Consider the following 24,148-nt stretch of genomic DNA (forward strand, 5'->3'; position numbering starts at 1 on the left):
ATCAGTTCTGAGGAAGGGTCACCGGACCCGAAACGTTAACTCTGTTTTCTCCTTCACAGATGCTGCCAGACCTGCTGAGCTTTTCCAGCAACTTTGTTTTTGTTCCTGATTTACAGCATCCGCAGTTCTTTTGGTTTTTAAATGATCAGGTGCTTTGGCTCTAAATAGATACTCCATCCTTCCCACTACATCAGTGACTAACATCTAGGTGGGAAGGTCTTGGGAGTTCTAGTCCAGGATTCTCTCAAGGTAAACTTGCAGGTTGAGCCAGTAGTCAGGAAGGCAAATGCTATGTTGGCATTTATTTTGAGAGGACTTGAATATAAAAGCAGGGATGTACTGCTAAGTCTTTATAAGGCTCTGGTCAGGTCACATTTAGAGTATTGCGTGCAGTTTTGGGCCCCATATCTCAGGAAGGATGTACTGCCCTGGAGCAGATTCAGATGAGGTTCACGAGAATGGTCCCAGTAATGGAAAGCTTAACATATGAGGAATGTTTGAGGACTCTGGGACTATACTCATTGGAGTTTAGACGGATGAGGGGAGATCTAATTGAAGCTTACAGAATACTGAATGGCCTGGACAAAGTGGATGTTGGGAAGATGCTTCCATTGGTAGGAGAGTCTAGGACCCGAGGGCACAGCCTTAGAGTAAAGGGAAGACCTTTCAGAACGGATATAAGGAGAAACTGCTTCAGCCAGAGAGTGGTGAATCTATGGAATTCACTGCCACAGAAAGCTGTGGAGGCCAGGTCATTGAGTACATAGATAGGTTCTTGATTATCATTGGGATCAAGGGTTACAGGGAGAAAGCAGGAGAATGGGGTTGAGGAACTTTTCAGCCATGATTGAATGGCGGAGCAGACTCGGTGGGCCGAATGGCCTAATTTCTGCTCCTATGTCTTATAGTCTTAAGGTCCACAGGCAACTAATGAACACACTAAAAGTCTCAACCTGCCACTGGCCCAATTACCTGCTCTTCCAGCAGGCCAGGAAAAGGGCTGCCTTCCTGATAGAAAAACAAAGTGGCCTCTTTGCCGGGTTAGATTGGGGCTTCCATCTGTCCCAATCTAGGGGCAGTTGAGGTGGGAGTGGCCACTGAAAGCCACCTCTCTGCCGTTGGTCCGGACTTTTGTGACATCCCCTGCCTCCTAGTGACCCTCAACATGCAAATATCACCCACCCCTCTCCCTCACCAAAAAAAACACATCTCCTCATTGATCCTGAGACAACAAGGTGCAGAGCTGGATGAACACAGCATGCCAAGCAGCATCATAGGAGCAGGAAGGCTGACATTTTGGGCCTAGACCCTTCTAGTCTTCAGGATATGAATAAACATAAAACAAATGAAGAGTCTGATGAAGGGTCACTGGACTTGAAATGTTAAATCTGGTTTCGTCCCACAGATGCTGCCAGATCTGCTATGTTTTGTCAGCAATTTCTGTTTTGCATCAGGGTGTGCAGACTGGGCCTCCAATGCTCCTGGTGGATGCTGGCATCTGATTGGCTGGCAGCTTCTGGCAGGGCTTCTCATCTGTGCCATCGATAGTTCAACAAGCTGACGGCTTTCCTCATTGGTAGGAGTAAGGTGGGGAGGCGTTTCTCACCTTTAAAGACTCCCGCCTCACACTTCAAACAAAACAAAGGAAAATAATAGCCCATGTTGTACTGTACTCTACTTTCCTAAGTGCATTGTTAAGATTTCCTCAATTGATTTCAGCACTTTCCCAGTTTGTTAAGGTTTCTGGTCTGTCATGCTCTGTTTTCTCTCCCACTTCCTTTCTTGAAAAGTGGTATTACATTTGACAACTTATAATTTGATGCAGCTAAATCTAAGGAGTTTTGGAAAATCTTAGCCAGCGCATCTATAATCCCTGCAGCTATCTCTTTCAGAAACATAATGTATGAGGTCCCAGGGATTTGTCAGATTTTATTCTCATGATTTTCTCCGACACTTTATCCCTGTTGATATTATTGATTTCGTGGCAATGATGAAGTGAATAAGAATTTGGAATTCAAAGCTATCCCAATGACAGCCATGGTTGAACCATGATGTCTTGAGTTAAGGTAACAGGTTGGTATTGGAGTGCATTGTCTCAGCTGGAATACACTTCTATAATATGTAAATAACAACCAGAAAATGTGGGAAGGGTGCTGGTGACGAAAAGAAAAGCTTGCAAAAAACCACTGTTGATTACTGCGATAAAACATTAATGTCCTTTAAGGAAGGAAATCTGTTGTCCTTACTTGGCCTGGTCTACATGTGATTACAGGCCCACAGTTGGCTCTTAACTGTCCTATGAAATGGCCCAAGAAAGCCACTCCGATCAAAGGGCAATTAGAGATGGGCAATAATTACTGGCCCAGCTCGCAACACCCACATCCCATGAGTTAATAAAAAATTCCGTCCTCTTCTTGGCCTCTAGATTACTCTCTATTTCTGATATGCAACTGGTAAGTTGTACTATAATGACGTAACTTTTTGGTGGCCTTTTGCTGGTTTCTAAAACACTCCCAATCCTCAGACCTGCTGACGTTCTTTGCAGCTACACAAGCCTCTACTTTTCATCATAACAGTTTTTAAAATGACTTCCTTGCTGTTTTTCAGTGAAATGATTTTATGCATTTCAAATTTTTAAGAAATGTTTTCGCTGTTCATTTTTCCACCATAACCTTAAGTCTAATGACCCAATCAACCCAACCCCTTAGACGTACGTAAATGGCTTTGTTTAAGTTTAAGGTTCTTGTTTGCTATTGGAGTATGTCACTTTCAAACTTAACGTGGAATTGAATGCTTTTATGAGCACTGTTTCCCAGTGTGGCTTTTATTACGTCGTTCCTCATTATCCGAGCCTCATTACTAAATTCTAGATCTAAGATAGCTTTATCTCTGCTTGGTTCCACAATGTATACACAAAATCAATCTACAAACTCATCATTTAGAGCACAATCCATGACCAAATACAGCAGGACATAGACAATATCCAAGCTTGAGCGGGTAAGTGGCAAGTAACATTCATACCACACAAGTGCTAGACAATGACCATCTCCACTGAGAGAAATGCTAACTGAATCATCCATTATCATCAAGCTGGGGGTTACTGTTGATCATAAACTGAACTGACATAGCCATATAAATACTGCGAATACAGGAGCCGGTCAGAGGCTAGGAATCTTGCGCTGAGTTACTCATCTCCTGACTCACTACAGTCTGCCCACTTCTGACAAGGCACAGTCAGGAATGTGGTGGAAAAGTCCTCTGCCTGTATGGGTGCAGCTCCAACAACACTCCAGAAGCTTGACACCATCCAGGACAAAGCAACCCGTTTGATTGGTACCACATCTACAAACATTAACATTCTCCACTATCGATGCTGAGTAGCATCAGTGTGTACCATCCACAAGATGCACAGCAGAAATTCTCCAAAGCTTCTTAGACACCATCTTCCAAACCCACGACCCCTTTATTTCTAGAAGGACAAGGGCAACAAATACATGGAAACACCCCTCCAAGACACTCACCATTCTGACTTGGAACCAAATTGCCATCTGGGTCAAAATTCTGGATCTACCTACAGCACATGGGTTGCAGTGATTCAAGGACATGACTCACCATCATCTTCTCAAGGGCAACTAGGGATGTCTGTAAATGCTGGCCTGTTCCAGCAATGCCCACATCCCATGAATGAATACAAAAAAACTCCAATCAATTTGATTGTCCCAGACTTGTATACAATTTAAAGTTCCTCAGAAATGCCTTTGGTAATTAATTCTATTACATTAATCTGCAAACAAACTAACAATGAATGTTTTTTCAAATAACTTTTAAGAAAAGTGACATTTTTTTAAAAAATTCTACTGTATTGTAGATATTTACAATCAGCCTGTTCAGATGCGTTGTGTTACACCTCTTGAGCAGATGGGACTTCAACTTAGGCCTTCTGGCTCAGAGGGAGGGTATCTACTCCCTTGCCACAAGAGCTGTCTCCTCTGAATTATTATCTGGTGATATAAATTGGATTGGAATAGATCATTACATTACATGTGTTTAAATTGACTGACAGCAATGGTGAACTTTTTTTCTGGTTCCCTCAACAAATATAGTGTGAAAATATCTTGAGAAATCTATCTCATTAATTCAGTGTCTTTTTAATATCCAGCAAGACGTCTCTTCTGACGTGAATACGCAAGAGATCTTATTGGTAATGCTTTAGAACTCTCTCAAATAAAGATCATCCTATGGTTCACAAACACGAGATTAACTTACTTGTATCCTTCTGTTGTTGAGTGTCCCATGGATTATATTGAATATTTTCTGTTTCTATTTTCAGCGTGTTATTTTTTTTCAATTTTTAAAAAATCTTTGACATCACGCAGTTGCTAGTCAGAAATATCTTTTTCCTTGGCAGATTAAATTGGCTCCTGCTCTTAACTCTGACTTAAATCAATGTTCTTTTGGAATTGTTCTGCAGCTGAACATTTTCAAGTTCAAGATGGGGAAGCAAAACAGCAAACTACGGCCTGAGGTGATGCAGGATTTGCTGGACAGCACAGACTTCACAGAGCATGAAATCCAAGAGTGGTACAAGGGCTTCCTCAGGGATTGCCCCAGTGGGAATTTATCAATGGAAGAATTCAAGAAAATTTACGGGAACTTCTTTCCCTATGGGGATGCTTCCAAATTTGCTGAGCACGTTTTTCGCACTTTTGATGCCAATGGAGATGGGACAATAGATTTCCGAGAATTTATCATTGCACTGAGTGTTACATCGAGAGGCAAACTCGAGCAGAAACTAAAGTGGGCATTCAGCATGTATGATCTCGATGGAAATGGATACATCAGCAAGTCAGAAATGTTAGAGATTGTTCAGGTAATCTTTCAATGCTTCAAATTTATTATATATTATAACAGATGCTTATTTTATTGATGATTTAGAACCCATTTAATATCCTTGTGATCTTTGTCCCCCCTGGTGTCCTGAGCTGGGTTTAGACTGTGTGCTAAAACACCTATACTATAGTGCTCCAAATCAATAAAAGGTATGCTCTTCTTGCTAAGTGAAGACTGTGTGGGTGCCAGGTTTATTAAAGATATAAGAACCTCTTGGAAATTCATTTATCCATAAGCATCATTGTCTAATACCCATAGACATCACTGTGACCTTCCATCTTTGACTAAAGACTGTACTCAGATGCTGACCAGCAAAATGAATTAGGGAAATAGAAATAGAATAAAATGACAGGTGATTGCCTGATTTAAGTTGCTGAGTATCTGCTTGGTTCAGTAGGTAACCTCTTGAGTCCAGGTATCAAGTTGGCATTGGAGAACATTGTCTCAGTTGGATATGCTTGTAGGATATGTAAATGATAGCCAAAAAATATAGGAAAGGCATAGGTGACAAAAAACAGCATGCAATAAAGACTATGGCTTACTTTTTATTATTGGGGACAAATGGGCAATGTGAATTGACTATCCCATCCTGCAAATGCCAGATATATTTCTGTGCAGGATGTAAAGCAAGCTATCAGTTTGCTGCTATCTGGTTTCCATCCAGTGGTAAATGTTATAATAACACCCACAATGTGAAAACTAAAATTAAAACTTACAATAAATGTTTGTGGAGTGTCTGCTTTTGAGATTCAAGTTGAGGCACTTTGTAAGGGCAGACTTGATTGAGCTTCACCCAAGCACATGGCAGTTTACCTTACACTGTGTATTTGAGACAGATGTACAGTATGTTCAAGTTCCCTACTATGATCTCTGGAGCTAGAGTAGGGAATGTGGGCAGGGCTGTTCTTAATAGAAGGATTTCACTTGGGTGTTTTTGATTTAGTTCTTGTTTAATGTTCGTGAATACAAAACTCAAGCAGGAGGGAATACCTTCAGTAGCAGATCGCAGGTCATAACCCTTGTGGCTGTTCCCCGCCAATCTGGACTACCATCAGGAGGGGGTTGAGAAACAGGAGTGAGCACTTAGGTCTGATTGTCTGAAGGCTAGGGCATGTGTGGAAAAGTTAGCAATTGGGAAGACTGGGACTTTGGAAAGAATGAAGACTGGAATTGGTGAAGACTGGGGAAATGGGTGGAGCACTCCAATCTTTTAGGGCCAAAGCAGTGCTGTTATAAATCACTTAACCTGGCATGTGCTGACAGCTCACGTGTCACTTTCACAGCTGGGTTTCTTGGAGCCACGTGCAGCAGCATTCAGTTTTAAATTCAACTCCCAATTTTACCTTGGAGGCTGGATTTTAAATATGCTTTTTTGATCGTGGGAGGCTCAGTTGATATTTATCCACCACTATAAACAATAGTCAGTCTGTTGGGAATATGGTTCAAGTAAACTTACACTGATCCCGTCTTGCTGATGTACAGGGATTAGCATAGAGGTCCATGACACTATTGAGCATACATTTCTGCGCTTCATTTTTTTCTGATTGTTCACTGAAATGTAACAGAAACTGCAGAGGGAACTGTCATTTATGCCATTTCTCCAGGATCTCAGCCAATATTTTGACACAGTCACAGTGGACAATTAAGAGAACTCTTGAGAGTTTCCTGTAAAAGCTTGATTTTAAAATTCAGTTTCTGTTCCCAAATTTAAAACAAAAGAGCAGGCAGAGAGGGGCTCATATCTCTATACAAGAAATACAACCCAACATTTCTACTTTTGTTAGGACCAGCAAAGTAATTGATAATGAATTTCCTTATATCTTTCTGTGTACATTATCACAGCCACTAAAGTTGCAGTGGTGAAGACATCCTGTGAAAATTCTTTGTGATGTTTGTTTTATTTACATTAAGTCCATTATGTTTTGAGTTGTTTCAACGACCCAATGGATCTTCAGCCATAACTTTAGGAATGAAGCAGCTTGTAGCTTTAAAAATTATTTCTATATGAGATGTGGGCAGTGCTGACAAGATTGCATTTATTGTTCAACCTTAATTTCTCTCTGAAGACAATAATAGACCATTCCTTGAAACAAAGCAGATTATCAGGCTGGCGGTACTCTGAAAGTTGGGAATCCCAAGAAATTTTATATTCCTACAGTGACAGGGAAAGGAGAGTGTTAGAAGTCCACATTGGGCTGGTTTCTGTTTTGCCGGGGAACTTGGAATTGATGGTGTTCCTGTGGACTTAGCTGCACTGTCCTTCTCTGAGATGGATGGTGCAGTGGAGGGAGTCTCTGGTGAAGTAATGAATGGAGCACAATATAATAAGAGTTCATTCATGCTTATTCTTCTTGAAGATTCAATAAGTTTGGTCTTCATGGCAATTGTAGCCATCGTCATATGTTCTTCAATTCAAAGATGATTGCTGTCAGTGTTGTGAGTTTCTGCCGTGGGTCTTCATGTGATTGAATAGGCTGATTCTCAACACACACATCTTTGGGCAATTGGATGGCCAATAGATGTGTGGTTCCAGAATGCAGGATTTGTTTCATTTTCTTCCCTCCTCTGCTGCTGCTCTGTTGATGATTGAAACATTTAGACTCAAAGTGTGATGCAACTCGATGGACAAATTGTCACCATTTTGAACAACCGGTGGTGAGGTCCTCTGAGTCATTAATGCCATGCTTCAAGGAGAGGTTCAGAGTATCTTTATAGTGTTTCCTTTGTCTGCCCCAGAACACAGGCCATCTGGTAGTTGAGAAATAGATCCTGGTGGGAAAATGCATCTCAAACATCTGGATACAATATCTGGTAGCTGGTTTTGTAGGAGTTTTGCCTAAATGTTTGTAGAACTGGCTTCAGGGAGAACGCTAGCATTTGCTCCATAGTACTCCCATTGAATAAGAGTATGGCAGAGCCATTGCTGGTGGAATTTCTGCATAGTCTCTAGTGTAAGGTTTCATTTCTGAACAGGAATGTAGTGATGATAATTACTCTGTACACAGGGGCATTTGAAGAATGGTAGAGGTCTTTTTTGTCAAACACTGTTGTAAATGGCTGGGCTGGCAGGGCTGATCCGGTATTGGGTCTTCTTAACAACGGTGACCTTCTCAGAAAGGTGGCTGCCATGGTCTGGAAAGGGCTCACCATATTCCAGAGTCAGCACTTCAACACATATGGGATGTGGAATATTTGACCAGGTCTGTGTTGACACGAGGTTTGTTTCCATTCCTTCAAGGGCAGACTGAGTCTCTCATGAGCAGAACTGAAGAGCTTGGGAAGGCTTGCAGGTCTATAGCAAAATGACTAATGACACTGTAGTCATCAACGTATTGCAGTTCATGTATGTGTGTGGTGGTCAGTTTAATTTTAACTGAGGTTAAAGAGTTTTCTATCTAAACAGTGTTTAATAGTCTCACTATGGGGCAGTTGATCTCTTGAATAGCAACAGTCAGGTGGATTGTGAATAGTATGGGGCTATTACTCAGCCTTATTTGAATCCAGTCCAGATTTAGAAGGAGTCTATATCAGATGTCCCACTCAGAACAGTTGCAGTCATATCATCACGAAGCAATTGGAGGATTGTGATGAAGTTTCTTGGGCATCCAAATCTCTGGAGCACAATCCACAGTGCCTTATAATTTACCTAGGCATATGCTTTTGTAAAATAAATAAATTAAGAGTTTCTGTTGATGATTTTGAGATTTACCAGGCAGATTTCTGAGATGAAAGGGTTGCCTCATAAAGAAAGTTTGATTAGGTTGGGCCGATACTAATTGGATTTTTAAAGAGTGAGGGATGATCTTTCTGCAGTATACAACTCGTGAGAGAGCTTGACAGGCTAGTAACTGAAATGATGTTTCCTCTTGTGGACCAATCTAGAACCAGGGGGTCTCCCATTTAAGACAATGATAAGGAATTTCTTCCCTGAAGGCCATTTGTCAATGGAACTCTCTTCCACAGGGACCATTGCAGGCTGGGTCACTCAATATATTTAAGGCTGAGTTAGGCAGACTTTTGATTGATAAAAGAACTTGACACTTATAGGTGACAGGCAGAAATGTGGAGTTAAGGCCACACTCAGATCAGTCATGATCTTATTGAGTGGCAGAGCAGACTCAAAGGGCTGAATGACCTAATCATCTTATGATCAAAACATACAGTCACAGGCTAAAGACTCATATAGTCTGTTCCAGGCAGATGTTTAATTTCCCATGTTAAGTACTGAATATCAACTGTGCTTTTTGTACTCTCAGTAAATCAGCAACATGACCTATTTGTTTTGTAGATTATTTAGTTTTTTTCTCGATCCAGGGTCTCTTCTTTTGACAGAATGTACAGCCTTGCCTATAGTCCAGTAGGAAACTGTAATTTTACCAATGTAATATCCACCTCTTGATACATTCCTAAGGGTGTTTATCTTTTGTTGTTTTAAACTTTTAGTCCTCCTGCACTACCCTGCCAACATTCCCAGATGTGGGGTGAGGCAGAGGCGTGGTTACGTTTATTTTTATGGATTTTAATCATTGCTGCTCCGCTATGAAATGCAAAATGAAGTGCAGTCTAAATGAAGCAACAAGTAATTCATCAGTTTTTACCCTTCCATATGGTGCTCTGTGTAGGGGTCTCATGAAGAATTAATCAATCTCATCTGGGCTAAATCAAATTATTTGGATTAATTACTAAACCTTCACTCCCAATTTCCAGATGGATCCAAGGGAATGACATCCTTGGATCTATCAAAAACAGATTTTGAAGATAAGGTACTAATTTATGTTTGCTTCCTAATGAAAAACTTTGTTGGTAATTTTTAATTTAACATGAAATCATCGAGCAAAATCTTGTCTGTTTCAGATTGGATTGAGTCACAGAGTCTTCTATTTTTAGTTTCAGAATGAAGACCTTCCCCAATTACATTGGGCCTTGAATCAGATGAGCTCACCTCATTTGAAATCAAGGGCTGGATGTTTTTGCCTCTGGTTGTGTTGAAACCAAGGTAAGCAAATTTTAAAAATGGTGAGCAGAGGCCGATTCTCAGAATCCTGCCTCCATTCCCATCTCTGGGATTTCTATGGCCTGAGGGTAAGGGCCCTCATACAGCAGAGGGTAGAAGGGTAGTGAGCCTGCATGCAACAATCCCACCCTTGTCCATATAGTTATAAGGTTGAGTATTTTGTGCACTGTCACTGTTTCAATGGAGTCAGAATAGTATTTGGAGGAGATGTTATGAATCATGGGGGAGGCCTAGTCTGGAGTCGAACCTTTTGACAGATAATTCAAAAGCTGTTGTCAACTTTGCATTTCGTAATGTGATGGTGTATAATACATTAAATATTTTTAGTGTTCTGATTAATGATAGGGCTTTGTTTAGAAAAGACAAGTGACCACTAAATTGACTAGCAGTGTGTAAATGAAAATGTGTTCAGATGCATTAGAGTATTTTATCTGGTGGATAAATTGTTTTTCTACATGCAAGAGGATTGAGGTTCAGATTTTAATGTATCAGCTTTCCCATTTGATTTCTTTTCTTTGATTGGCAGTCCAGTTATCTGTCCAACCTTTGAAGCAGTGAAACAGATGGCCAGCTTCTATTCAGCTGTAAAGATTTTAGTAACACAATTGTGCAATAGACTCCCATTACGAATTCGAATAATAGATTCATCTCAACAGGTATTGTTGATGCTGATGTTGGTGGGACTTGAGGTTTGCTATGAAAGTTTAGTGACCTACTGAAATGTCTATGATCTACCAAAATGTTTAAAGATATTTAATTTTTGAAGATGTTTACTGTGTCATCTAGCAGTTTCATGGGCATCTCAAAAACTTTCCGATGTTAAATATAGGGCTGAAGAGTTCAGTCCATACTGGATACCAGGTGGGGCAACATGAGGAGTATGGAGGGGGCTCAGGAAATCAGAGTAAGTGAGGACTGAAGGTGTGAGTACCTAACAGCTATTTACAGAAGCAAACTGATATTCCAGTGAATTAAGTGGGCCTTCTAACTTGCCCACCATGGGATCTGCTCACCTCTATTCTTGCTTTTGGAGGTAGCTGTCCCAATCCGGCCTGTCTCTGCCACCTGACCATAAAAGTAACATGGCAGACACAACGTTGGGAAATGGCCTGGCTCATGATTCCTGCCTCGATGGTGAAAATTTGACCCTAATTCCCTTTAAGCCTCACTGCCGAATATTCTCTCAAGACAGTTCAGATCATCAGTCATACATTCTATTCAAGTGAAATAAATTAAGATGATTCAGAATAGTCACCAGCAATCTTTTTCCTGGAGGATCACAGTAATACAGACATTTCAATGGTGTAGGTTATTTGAAAGAACGTTGAATATTTCAAGAGGACATTTATTATTCCTTTCTGTCCACTGGAATGTTGTTCAGGGCCAAAGGATGTGGAAATAGAGTCATAACGTGATAGAGATGTACAGCGTGGAAACAGACCCTTTGGTCCAACTCATCCACACCAACCTAAATAATCTAGTCCCATTTGCCAGCATTTGGCCCATACCCCTCCAAACCCTTTCTATTCATATACCCATCCAGATGCCTTTTAAATGTTGTAATTGTACCAGCCTCCACCACTTCCCCTGGCCGTTCATTCCATACACGCTCCACCCTCTGCATGAAAAAGTTGCCCCTTGGATCCCCTTTAAACCTTTCCTCTCTCACCCTAAACCTTCTAGTTATGGACTCCCCTACCCTGGGGAAAAGACCTTTATTATTCACCCTATTCATGACCCTCAAGATTTAATAACTTCTATAAGGTTACTCCTCAGCCTCCAACATTCCAGGGAAAATAGCCCCAGTTTACTCAGCCTCTCCCTATAGCTCAAACCCTCCAACCCTGGCAACTTTCTCGCAAATCTTTTCTGAACTCTTTTAAGTTTCACAAAATCAGGGAGACCAGAACTGAATTGGCCTAACCAATGTGCTGTACAGCTGCAACATGGTCTCCCAACTCCTATACTCAGTGCACTGACCACTAAAGGCAAGCGTACCCAATGCCTTCTTCACTACCCTGTGTACCTGTGAGTCCACTTTCAAGGACCTGTGAACCTGCACTCCAAGGTCTCTTTGTTCGGCAACCCTCACCAGGACCTTACCATTAAGTGTATAAGTCATACCCTGATTTGCCCTACCAGAAATATACCACCTCACATTTATCTAGATCAAACTCCGACTGCCACTCCTTGGTCCATCAGCCCATCTGATCGAAGTCCTGTCGTACTCCGAGGTAACCTTCCTTGCTGTCTACTACATCACCAGTTTTGGTGTCATCTGCAAACTTTCTAACCATACCTCCTATATTCATTACCAAATTATTTACGTAAATCACAAAAAGCAGTGGACCCAGCACCGAACCTTGTGGCACACCGGTGGTCACAGGCCTCCAGTCCACAAGGCAACTCTCCACTGCCCTCTGTCTCCTATCTTCAAGCCAATTTTGTATCCAAATGGCTAGTTCTCCCTGTATTCCATGTGATCTAACCTTGTTAACCAGTTGACCATGAGGAACCTTGTCAGAAATTCATATAGACAATGTCCACTGCTCTGCCTTCATCAATCCTCTTTGTCACTTCTTCAATCAGGTTAGTGAGACAGGATTTCCCATGCACAATGTATGAATAAAAGGTCTAATACATTATTCCCAAATTTATTCTCAGTCTTTCTGCCATTTAGATTACTTTAGGGGACAGGCTCAGTTCTTTGGCCATGCAGTGTTTTATCATTCTGACACTTAAAGAAGAAGCCTAACTGTATATCAGAACACTTTGTGTACTTATCTCAGTCCACGTTCAGTTCTCAGGGCTCTCAGTATGCACACATACAAAAGTACAGTAAATTGCTAAGTCTGTGCACCCAGCAGCTCCCAATCTGGAATCTATACTCTGCAGCAGTGATTACTTCAGCATTGAAGATTACCTGGTTTACAGCCGAGCACGTTCTCTTCAGAGAAATCTATATTCGAGATTGGAGGAACATGATTCTTTCGAATATGTTTTTGCCTCTTGTAAGTTCTTAGTTTTATTCCACTGCAGTTGCTGTTAAAGACTACATGTTATTATAAACACAAGGATTATTATGATATTAACATTTCGCCAAATTCTTCATTGTTTTTACAAACATACAATGGCTATGTTCCTTTAAGAGCTGACAGTATATTGACAGTATGTATTGAAAGTTTGCAACTTGTGTAACCAGCTGAGCCCAAACCCTTTCCTTTCCCAGAAGCAGTGTTGTACCAACACAACTGTAAATGATTCCATATTGTGATCAAATTTTTTTCCTTCACCGTAAGTTTTGTTTTATTTGGCTGTTTTTTTCTGGATTATCCCCTTTAAACATGGATGGAAATAAAAGCTCTAGATTTTGTGGCACTACTCAGTTCTTGGTCTGTGAGACATCCTGGTCACGTTTCAGCACGTTTTTGCTTAGAATTGAAGTCGCTTCTGTCAGAAGTGAAACTAGATTTTTAGGCCTCGTAATATTTTCCTAGTTTTGTGCTACAGCAGGAGATTTCACATTTTTTGCATTAGTTGCTGGCATAAATTACAGTGCATTTACAGCAGAAACACTGGGTTTAAGCCCCACTTAGGTCCCAGTGGAAATGAAGGCAAGAGGAAAATACACTTTCCTAGTTAGAATCCTACCAAACAAATAAAGGGTTGAGAATTTGTTTCTCCTTTTGTTGTTCCTCCTCCTTCACCTTGTTCCACACACCTTGCCCCTCAGTTGAATTTTTCTTTGTTTACCACTTCCACCACTCCCAAATTCACCTCGAGTTTTAGCCCAAAAAATGTACAGCTCTTCTGCCATTTTCCCTCGGGCTCGTTCTTGAACAATACCTTACCCTCAATGATATCAATGTTCAGCTCAGCTTCCATTCTATCTTTTCCTGTGGACATCAGTTCAGCCTCCCCTTCCATGAAATCTCCTACCCATATTCACAGTCACCCCCTTTGCTCCTTACCATAGGTTTGATCTCTGACCAAAGCCATGACTAAACTCATGTCTGCATCCCTCACCATCAATCTCAACTCTGTTCCCCCATAAGCAGCTTCTGCATTCAAACCTGGGAAAATAAACTCTACTACAAATTATTTACGACATCATTTTCAAACAGCTGCCTAGCCTTTGGCCTTGCATTCATTGTTAACAGTTTTACAGCTCCCAGATTATTCAACTACTCCCTCACCTTCACGTTTGATGCACTGGCTCTCAGCAAAACTTTTATTCTGTCACATTTTGGTTGTTCCCATGATATGAGCCACCCAGACTTCACTTGCTAAAGTCCAAGGAATGCTGAGATAACAAGGTGTAGAGCTGGATGAACACAGCAGGCCAAGCAGCATCAGAGGAGCAGGGAAGCTGACGTTTCAGGTCTGGACGCTTCTTCAGAAAACCATCCAGCTCTACACCTTGTTATCTCAGATTCTCCAGTGTCGGCAGTTCCCACTATCAAGGAATGCTGGCTTGAGTTTATCTGAGACATAACTGGTTTACTGACAGGACTTGATCTCATTGTGTATCAAGTGCTTTGGGTCTCAGTCTCCGCTACTCTAAGATCACCTTGACGTAGTGCTTTTATTCCAAGTTTCTTTTCTCCACTATCAGACAGCTTTCAAAGCACTTTTACCCTGCCCCCTTCTTATTCACTTCCAAGACACAAATGAGGAACACTAGACATTCTTATATCTAAGAGGCCCTAAGCTACATCTGCAGCTTGCTTCTGTCACCTTTGCCATCTAGGTTCCTTTTTGTTATAGCCCTGATGCTGCATATCCCCTCATACCTTCCTTGAGATTCTTCCAGCCATGAGACACCTCTTGCTTCCATGAACTCTTTATCAACCAAGCTGCTGTATGTTGTAGCACATGATACTGTGCACTCAATTGTGAGCATTCATCACCAATTAGCTAGGGTTTGCCTTCCCGACCCTCATTTACCAGATGACACTCAGCCTCTCTGATTCTAAAACAAAAGTATAAGAACAGTAACGAAAGGATTGATGAGGGAAGAGCGGTGGATGTGATCTTTATGGACTTCACTAAGGCATTCAACAAGGTTCCTCATGGTAGACTGCTTAGATCGCATGGAATACAGAGAGAACTAGCCATTTGGATACAGAACTGGCTCAAAGGTAGAAGTCAGACGATGGTGGTGGAGGATTGCTTTTCGGAGTGGAGGCCTGTGACCAGAGGTGTGCCACACAGATCCTGATCCGAAACGTCAACTTTCCTGCTCTTCTGATGCTGCCTGGCCTGCTGTGTTCCTCCAGCTCCATACTATGTTATCAGTGCTTGGTCCATTGCTTTTTGTCATTTATGTAAATGATTTGGATGTGAACATAGAAGGTATGGTTATGCAGATGACACCAAAATTGGAGGCATAGTGGACAGCAAAGAAGGTTATCTCAGGGTACAATGGGCCAAGGAGTGGCAGATAGAGTCTAATATAGATAAATATGAGGTGCTGCATTTTGAAAAGGCAAATCAGAGCCAGACTTATACACCTAATAGTGAGGTCCTGGGGAGTCCTGCTCAACACAGAGACCCTTGAGTGTAGGGTTATAGTTTCTTAAAAGTGTAGTCACAAGTAGACAGGATAGAGAAGAAGATATTTGGTATGCTTGGCTTTATTGGTCAGTGTGGTGAGTAGAGGAGTTGGGAGGCCACGTTGTGGCTGTACAGGACATTGGTTAGGCCACTTTTGGAATACTGCATTCAACTCTGGTCTCCCTGCTATAGGAAGGATTTTGTGAAACTTGAAAGGGTTCAGAAAAGATTTACAAGGATGTTGCCAGGGTTGAAGGATTTGAGCTGTAGGGAGAGGCTGAACAGGCTGGGACTATTTTCCCTGGAGTGTTGGAAGTTGAGGGGTGATCTTATAGAAGTTATAAAATCAAAAGGGGCATGGATAGAGTGAATAGTCGAGGTATTTTCCCCAGTGTAGTGGAGTCCAAAACTAGAAGGCATAGGTTTAAGGTGAGTGGGGAAAGATTTAAAAAGGACCTAAGGGGCAACTTTTTCATGAAGAGGGTGGTGCATGTATGGAATGAGCTGCCAAAAGAATTGGCGGAGGCTGGTACAATTACAGCATTTAAAAGGCATCTGGATGGGTATATGAATAGGAAGGATTTAGAGGGATATGGGCCAAATGCTGGCAAATGGGACTAGATTTATTTTGGATATCTGGTCAGTATGGAAGAGTTGGACCGAAGGGTCTGTTTCTGTCCTGAACATCTCTATGACTCTATGACACTGCTTCCACATCCTTTGGCCCTGAACAATGGACAGTGAAGAAGAATACCTGTACTTTTGAAATATTCAACATTCTTTTAAACTCTATGACTAGATAGGGTAAATGCAGGAGACATGCTCTGATGACAAGGGAGTCCAGAACCAAGGGTCACAATCTAAAAAAAACATAAGAAACAGGAGAAGGAGTAGAGCGTTCAGCCCCTCAAACCTACCCTGCCATTTAGTAAGATCATGGCTCTGATCTGCCCCAGGTCTCAACACCTCCTCTGTGCCTTCTCCTGAAAGCTGTCAACACCCCACTATTTCAAAGTTCTATCTATCCCCTCTTTAGTTACTTGCAGTGATATAGCCTCCAAGCCACACACCGTCTTGATTTGGAACTATATCGCCACTCCTTCACTGTCACTGAGGTGAAAATCCTCAAATTCCTTCCTAACATCACTGTGTCTCTCTATTCCAAATGGACTGCAGCGCGTTACCTTCTCAAGTGCAGCTAGGGACGGGGACTCAATGCTAGTTCAACCAATGATGGCTATATGTGAAAGTAAAATATGGTAATAAAGTAAATCTAATTTATCTGGTTTTTCAAATGGCCCATTATAAATGCTCTGTAATAAACTAATGGTAAGGTCAGAGGTTGCAGAGTTGGGGGTAGAATGGACTACCTGACTTCAAGGCAGAAAGCAGAGAGTGTGAGGAAAGAGTAGTTATTTCAGGTGACTGAATATGGGAGGTTTCACAAGGATCAGGGCCAGAACCTGTTGCTGTTCACAACTTGCATCAATTTGGAATCAAGAACATCATTTCAAAATCTGAACATGTCACCAAATTGGAGGGATTTGTCATTACTCAGGACTGCATCAACTATCAGAAATTGATTAATAAAACTTTGCAAATAATTAACAAATGAAGTTCAACACCACTAAATACGAGTTAGTACATTCTGATAGGAAGAGTGGAGAAGTCACTTATTCTTGGAATGGGCCGTTCTTAGTGGGATTGATGAACAAAAGAATCTCAGGGTACAAATACAGAAATCGTTAGAAATTGTGCAACAGCTTAGAAAGACCATAAGAAAAACAAAATCAAGTACTTGCTTTTATTTTGGATGTGGATAGAATTGGAAAAAAAAGTTGATTTACACTATATGGCACCTTGCATTCCATATTATAAACAGGAAGTAGGAGCACTGGAGAGATTTACAAGAATGGTATCAGAATTGTGTGTTTATGCGTATCAAGAAAGGATTGATAGACCTCTTCTCTCTTAGAAATAGAAGGCTGAAGGGTGTCCCCATTAAAATCTTTAAAAACATGAAAGCTTTATTGAGAGTGGAAGCCGAGGGGATGCTTCCCCTTGTAGGGAAAGAACATGATCAGAGATCATCATTATAAGACAATTGTCAAGAAATCCAATGAGGAAATTCAAAAGAAATCTCTTCAGTCAAAAGTAATGAGAATATGGAATATACTACAGCAGGGAGTAGTTGAAGACAACATGACAGATGCATTTAAAGAGAAGCTACACAAGCAGATGAGGAGAAGGGAATCAATGTATACAAAGGTAGAGAAAAGGTGGGAGGAGGCTCAATTGGAGCATAAACGCTGGCATTGACTGGACAGCCCAAATGGCCATTTCTGTGCTATATATCCTATGTAATCCTATACAAGTTAACAATATCATGCAGTATAAATTTAGTAGGCTGCCATTTATTTCTCATGAAGCATAATCCGTGTGCGTGGAATAACACAATCATAGCACCATCTTCAGTTTAGGAGAGGAAAACAATTATTGTGATGCAGTGTTTTAGTACAGAGTTTGCTCCAAGTGATGCACAGGCTTTGAATAAATTACTTACTTTGCAAAAAAAAACGAAATTGTACAGTTGTGACTCCATTGTGTCAATGCATATGAGGACTGGCGAATAGCCAATGTTGTTTCTTTGTTTAAGAAGGGTGGCAGGGATAATCCAGCTAATTACAGGCTGGTGAGCCTTACATCAGTGGTAGGGAAATTATTGGAGAGGATTCTTCGAGACAGGATTTACTCCCACTTGGAAATCAATGGGCATATTAGCGAGAGGCAACATGGTTTTGTGAAGGGGAGGTCGTGTCTCACTAACTTGGTTGAGTTTTTTGAGGAAGTGATGAAGATGATCGATGAGGGTAGGGCAGTGGATGTTGTCTACGTGGACTTCAGTAAGGCCTTTGACAAGGTCCCTCATGGCAGGCTGATACAGAAGGTAAAGTCGCACGGGGTCAGAGATGAGCTTGCAAGATGGATAAAAAACTGGCTCAGTCATAGAAGACAGAGGGTAGCAGTGGAAGGGTGCGTTTCTGAATGGAGGGCTGTGACTAGGGATCAGAGTTGGGACCTTTGCTGTTTGTAATATATATAAATGATTTGGAGGAGAATGTAACTGGTGTGATTAGTAAGTTTGCTGATGACACAAAGGTTGGTAGAATTGTGGATAGTGATGAGGACCATCAAAAGATACAGCAGGATATAGATCGGTTGGTGACTTGGGCAGAGAGTTGGCAGATGGAGTTTAATCCGGAAAAATGTGAGGTAATGCATTTTTGAATGTCTAATCCAGATGGAAAATATACAGTAAATGGCAGAACCCTTAAGAGTACTGATGGGCAGATACTGATAGGGATCTGGGTGTACAGGTACACAGGTCACTGAAAGTGGCAACGCACGTGGAAAAGGTAGTCAACAAGGCAAATGGCATGCTTGCCTTCATCGGCCGGGTAATTGAGTTTAAAAATTGGCAGGTAATGTTGCAGCTTTATAAAACCTTAGTTAGGCTGCATTTAGAATATTGTGTTCAATTCTGGTTGCCACACTACCAGAGGAATGTGGTGGCTTTGGAGAGGGTACAGAAAAGATTTACCAGGATGTTGCCTGGTATGGAGGGCATTAGCTATGAGGAGAGGTTGGAGAAACTTGGGTTGTTCTCACTGGAATGACAGAGGTTGAGGGGAGACCTGATAGAGGTCTACAAGATTATGAAGGGCATGGACAGAGTTGACAGTTAGAAGTTTTTTCCCAGGGTGGAAGAGTCAGTTACCAGGGGCCATGGGTTTAAGGTTTAAAGGTGATGTACGAGGCAAATTTTTTACACAGAGGGTGTTGGGTGCCTGGAACTCGCTACCAGGGGAGGTAGTGGAAGCAGATACTATAGTGACTTTTAAAGGGCCTCTTGACAAATATATGAACAGGATGGGAATAGAGGGATATGGTCCCCGGAAGGGTAGGGGGTTTTAGTTCTGATGGGCAGCATGTCGGTGCAGGCTTGGAGGGCCGAAGGACCTGTTCCTGTACTGTAATTTTCTTTGTTCTTTGTTTGTATATTCATTAGTACAGTAATTTCTGCTGTTGGAAAAAGTTTAACTTTGCACAGACACATAATAAGGTACTAAATTCAATTATCAAAGTCTCGGTCACAGTGATAGGTTTTAAGGAGAATCTTAAGGGAGCAAGGTGAGGTATTCAGACAGCTACATAGGAACAGTTTTCCAGAGTCTGGGGACGAAGTAACTTAAGGGACAACCATCGGTGGCGGACCAATCTTGGAGATGCTGAAGAGGCCAGAATGAGATAATTGCTGTTATCCCAAGAGATTTGTGGTGCTGGAGCTGTATACAGAGAAATGGAGAAGTGTGGCCAATGAGAGTTTTGAAAACAAGGATAAGAATTTTAAAAGCATGACACTGCTTGACCAGGATCCATTGTATGTCAACATCCAGCACAGGAATGATATTGGAATGGGACTTGGTGCAACTTAAAATATAGAGTCATAGAAGTCTACAGCACAGTAAAAGGCCTATTGAATCAGTGCTGGTCAAAAACAACTAGCTATTATAAATCCCATTTTCCAGCATTTGGCCCGTAGCCGTGCATGCCTTAGCATCGCAAGTATACATCTAAAAACTACTTGAATGTAATCACGGTTTCTGCCTCTACCACCCTTACAGGTGGTGACTTCCAGATTCGCACCACTCTTTGGATGAAAACATTTTCCCCCTCATCTTGCCTAAATCTCCTGACCCTTATCTTAAATGTAAAGGGGAAAAGTTTCTTACTGTCTACCCTGTCTATGCCCCTTATAATTTTAGATATCTCAATCATGTCCCCCCTCAGTCTCCTCTGCTCCAAAGAAAACCATCAGTCTATCCAATGTCTCTTCATAGGTAAAACTGTCCAGCCCAGGAAACATCATGATAAATCTCTTCTGCAATGTTTTATACAGTTATATGGACAGCAAAGTTTTGGTTGACCTCAAGTTTACAGAGGGAAGAATGTGATATATCTGCCAAGAGTGGATTGAAATAGAGTCTAGAGGTAAGAAAGGCAAAATTGAGAATTTCAATAGCAGATTATCTGAGACAGTATTACAATCTATGTATACGCAGATAACTGGAAGTTCACATTTTGTTTAAAAGTTTAATAGCTGGAAGGATGACACAACAAGATTTGACATCATAATTGTTTTATTATACCAAAAGACTAAAAGTACTATTGACTAAATATTATTTTTGTAGGCAACTCACACTTTAAACCACAAAAAAGAACATTGTCCTTTTAGCACAGCTGAAAACACACTTTGTGAATATACTTTATACTGCCCATCAAGCAGACATTCAATTCTCTTGGACTCGTTCAAGGTGATTTTTAGCTCCCAGGGATTCAATTATGGACTGTGGTTATTGGCAACGTCACCATCAAGTATAGCAGTCTGTGAGTCTGAAAGATGAGAGTTGTACTTGAATGAATGTGGTAAAAAAATGACCGTGTCAGTTGCACTGAAATTTGTTCCAAGCAGCAAATAAGTAAACAGACTGCAACAATTTTGTGACTTAAATTTTAAACTAATTGTAAGATACATGAAAAACAGCAACAATTATGAACTGTATGTTAATTTCTTTGTAAATCATGCTTCTGATGGCTGTTCAATCACCTAGTCTCCATAAAGGCATGCGTGATGTTAACTTAACTCGGAGGCTATATTATGATTGTAGCTGTATTTAAAGGCCTTGTAAATTGAATTACCTTCCTTTCCTTTGCAGCCATCCCACCTTTGTATTATCCTTTCCTGTTGATTCACCTTTTATGTTGCATCTCCATTTAATTTATTAATCCTTTTCAGTTGACCTCGCCTTTGATTTCAAGCACACTTGCCAGCCTCTTCCAATTCAGCTTGAGTGAGCTGGTGTGGCTGCCTCGATTGGCCAGGCCAATGAGCTTAGTTAGCCTTCATCACTAACTTTGTATTCTATTGAGAAGTGGAAGCCTGAGTTCCTTTGACTGTACGTGTTGATGAGCTACTCAACATGGTAAGCCTTCACTTAAGTCACTGTAAGCATTTGTGCAAAGAAGCTTTGTTTGTTTCTGAAGGAGCCAAATGTTATAGGCATTGGAGCTTGGAAATGTTTAGGAAGAGCAAGGGTGATTCTCTGTAATCCATAATAATAAGCACTGCTGTCAGCCCACATTTTCCCTTCCCAGGGCCTATTTCCCTGTTGGGTGATAAGCCTGTGGACCATCTACTATTGTGCATCCATGGGAACAAGGCCATACCCTCAAAATGTACTGGGTCTGCCATGTTACTAGTGGTTGCTGGAAGCCTAATAGTTAAAATCAGCTGGTGCCATTTGATGGTTGTTGCCTTGAGTTACTTTTCTCAATCTCTTATTGGCTTTGTGGTGGCATCTGCAGGAGCCTAGGGGCCAGGCTGAAAATATTCTAGCTGCTATAACCAGATGTAGTGTATTGTCTGAGGAAACAGGAAAATGGAAAACTGACAAAATAATTGCGTAAGAAGAAGCCCCTAATTCAAGCTGCAGAAGACATTTGACACTAATAGTAAACCTACTAATACTTTGGGTTACAGAATACAGTCTCTTAACAATCATTTGCCACCATCATAGTGATGATGACTGTCCAGTACATGCACATTTATTTCTATGAGAAATCTCCTTAGAGGCAGTGATTCTCATATAAATCAATTGCTCTATCAGCTTCTATCCTCAAAGCTATTCAAACGTTCTTGATGTGAATTCGAAAAGAGAAGTATCTATCCTGTTGACTCCACTCGTTCAGTGGAATGTTCTTTATAGCAGAGAAGGATATGGGATACATTTTGTATTTTGCATATTATTCACTCTTAAAGTCATAGAGCTGTACAGCATGGAAACAGACCCTTCGGTCCAACTCATCCATGCCGACTAGATATTCTACATTAAACTAGTCCCATTTGCCAGCATATGACCCATACTCCCTCTAAACCCTTCCTATTCATATACCCACCCAGATGCCTTTTAAATGCTGTAATTGTACCAGCCTCTACCACTTTCTTTGGCAGCTCATTCCATACATGCACCACCCTTTGTGTAAGAAGTTGCCCCATAGGTCCCTTTTAAATCTTTTCCCTCTCACCTTAAACCTATGCCTTATAGGATTGGACTCCCCACCCCAGGGAAAAACCTCATCTATTCCTCCTATCAATGCCCCTCATTGTTTTATAGCTTCTATTAGGCCACCCCTCAGCCTCCGATTTTCCAGGGAAAATAGCCCCAGCCTATTCGCCTCTGTCTATAGCACAAATCATCTAATCCTGGCAACATCCTTGTAAATCTTTTCTGAGCCCTTTCAAGTTTCACAACATCCTTCCTATAGCAGGGAGACCAGAATTGCACGCAGTATTCCAAAAGTGGCCTAACCAATGTCCTGTACAGCCACAACGTAACCTCCCAACTCCTATACTCATTGCACTGACAAATAACGGCAAGCCTACCAAATGCCTTCTTCACTATCCTGTCTATCTGCAACTTCACTTTCAAGGAACTATGAACCTGCACTCCAAGGTCTCTTTGTTCAGCAATATTCCCCAGGACCTTACCATTAAGTGTATAGATCCTGCCCTGATTTGCCTTTCCAAAATACAGCATCTCACTTTTATCTAAAGTAAACTCCATCTGCCACTCCTCGGCCCATTGGCCCAGCTGATCAAGATTCCACTGTGCTTTTAAATAACCTTCTTCACTGTCCACTGTACCACCAATTTTGGTTTTATCCTCAAACTTACTAACCACACCTCCTATGTTCACATCCAGATCATTTATATAAATGACATACAGTACTCTGAGGTAACCTTTGCTGTCTACTACACCTCCAATTTGCTGTCATCTGCAAACTTACTAACTGTACCTCCAATGAATGGCCTGTAGTCATTCGGGTGAGGGATGTCAATAATGGCAAATGTTTATCATGAGCCAGCATCAGCTTCATGCCCCCTCAAGGGTCACACACAGCCAGAGTCAGAAATTCTCACCAGTTCTCACTATATTTAACTCCACAGTCGGGTAAGTGCCCTCTATTACACCACTGGGAGGATTTTCTTGGCACAGAGTTCTCTGAAGAACAATTCAGCCAATTTGAATTGAATTAGACGTAAAATGTACTGTATGAATCTGAATGTGCAATTTTAGATGGAGTCAGTAAGCTCTTCATAATGCTACCAAGAAATCTGAGTGGCCAACTGACCATCTCCATACACAGCCTTTATGCCTCCAGCCTTACTAAAACAAAACTAGGAGGTCAAGGAATCTGCAACCTACTTGCAATCTTTCTAGATTGCGTTGTGGAATATGAATAGAAACAGGTTAGAGTATTGAACTACTTACTGGCAGAAGATCATCAGTATTTTGCTGTATCAGCACTGTGATAACAATTTGCTCCAGAAAGATTGTAAGTTCTGGTACTGAAAGCTACTTACACGATTGAGATTTTGGAGTGGGATATCACATTCTTGGCTTCAGGATTGTGCTTCCATGGGAAGTATTGTGATGTAAATTACAAAGAACAAAGAACACTAGCACAGGGATAGTAGGAACTGCAGATGCTGGAGAATCTGAGATAACAAGGTGTAGAGCTGGATGAACACAGCAGGCCAAGCAGCATCAGAGGTGCAGGAAAGCT

General features: G+C 41.3%; 1 protein-coding gene across 6 annotated transcripts in view; it reads left to right on the top strand.

Annotated features, from left to right (window-relative positions):
- Window positions 1-24,148, top strand: part of LOC109917720 (neurocalcin-delta) — a 262,408-nt gene that overhangs the window by 232,344 nt on the left and 5,916 nt on the right. For all 6 annotated transcript variants that reach the window (XM_048596091.1, XM_048596090.1, XM_048596094.1 and 3 more), the window contains one exon: window positions 4,472-4,870. In XM_048596091.1, the coding sequence (XP_048452048.1) occupies window positions 4,472-4,870 (399 nt within the window). The remainder of the gene's footprint in view (window positions 1-4,471; window positions 4,871-24,148) is intronic.

This window comes from Rhincodon typus, chromosome 4, assembly GCF_021869965.1.
Source record: "Rhincodon typus isolate 14 chromosome 4, sRhiTyp1.1, whole genome shotgun sequence".
Lineage (NCBI taxonomy): Eukaryota > Metazoa > Chordata > Chondrichthyes > Orectolobiformes > Rhincodontidae > Rhincodon > Rhincodon typus.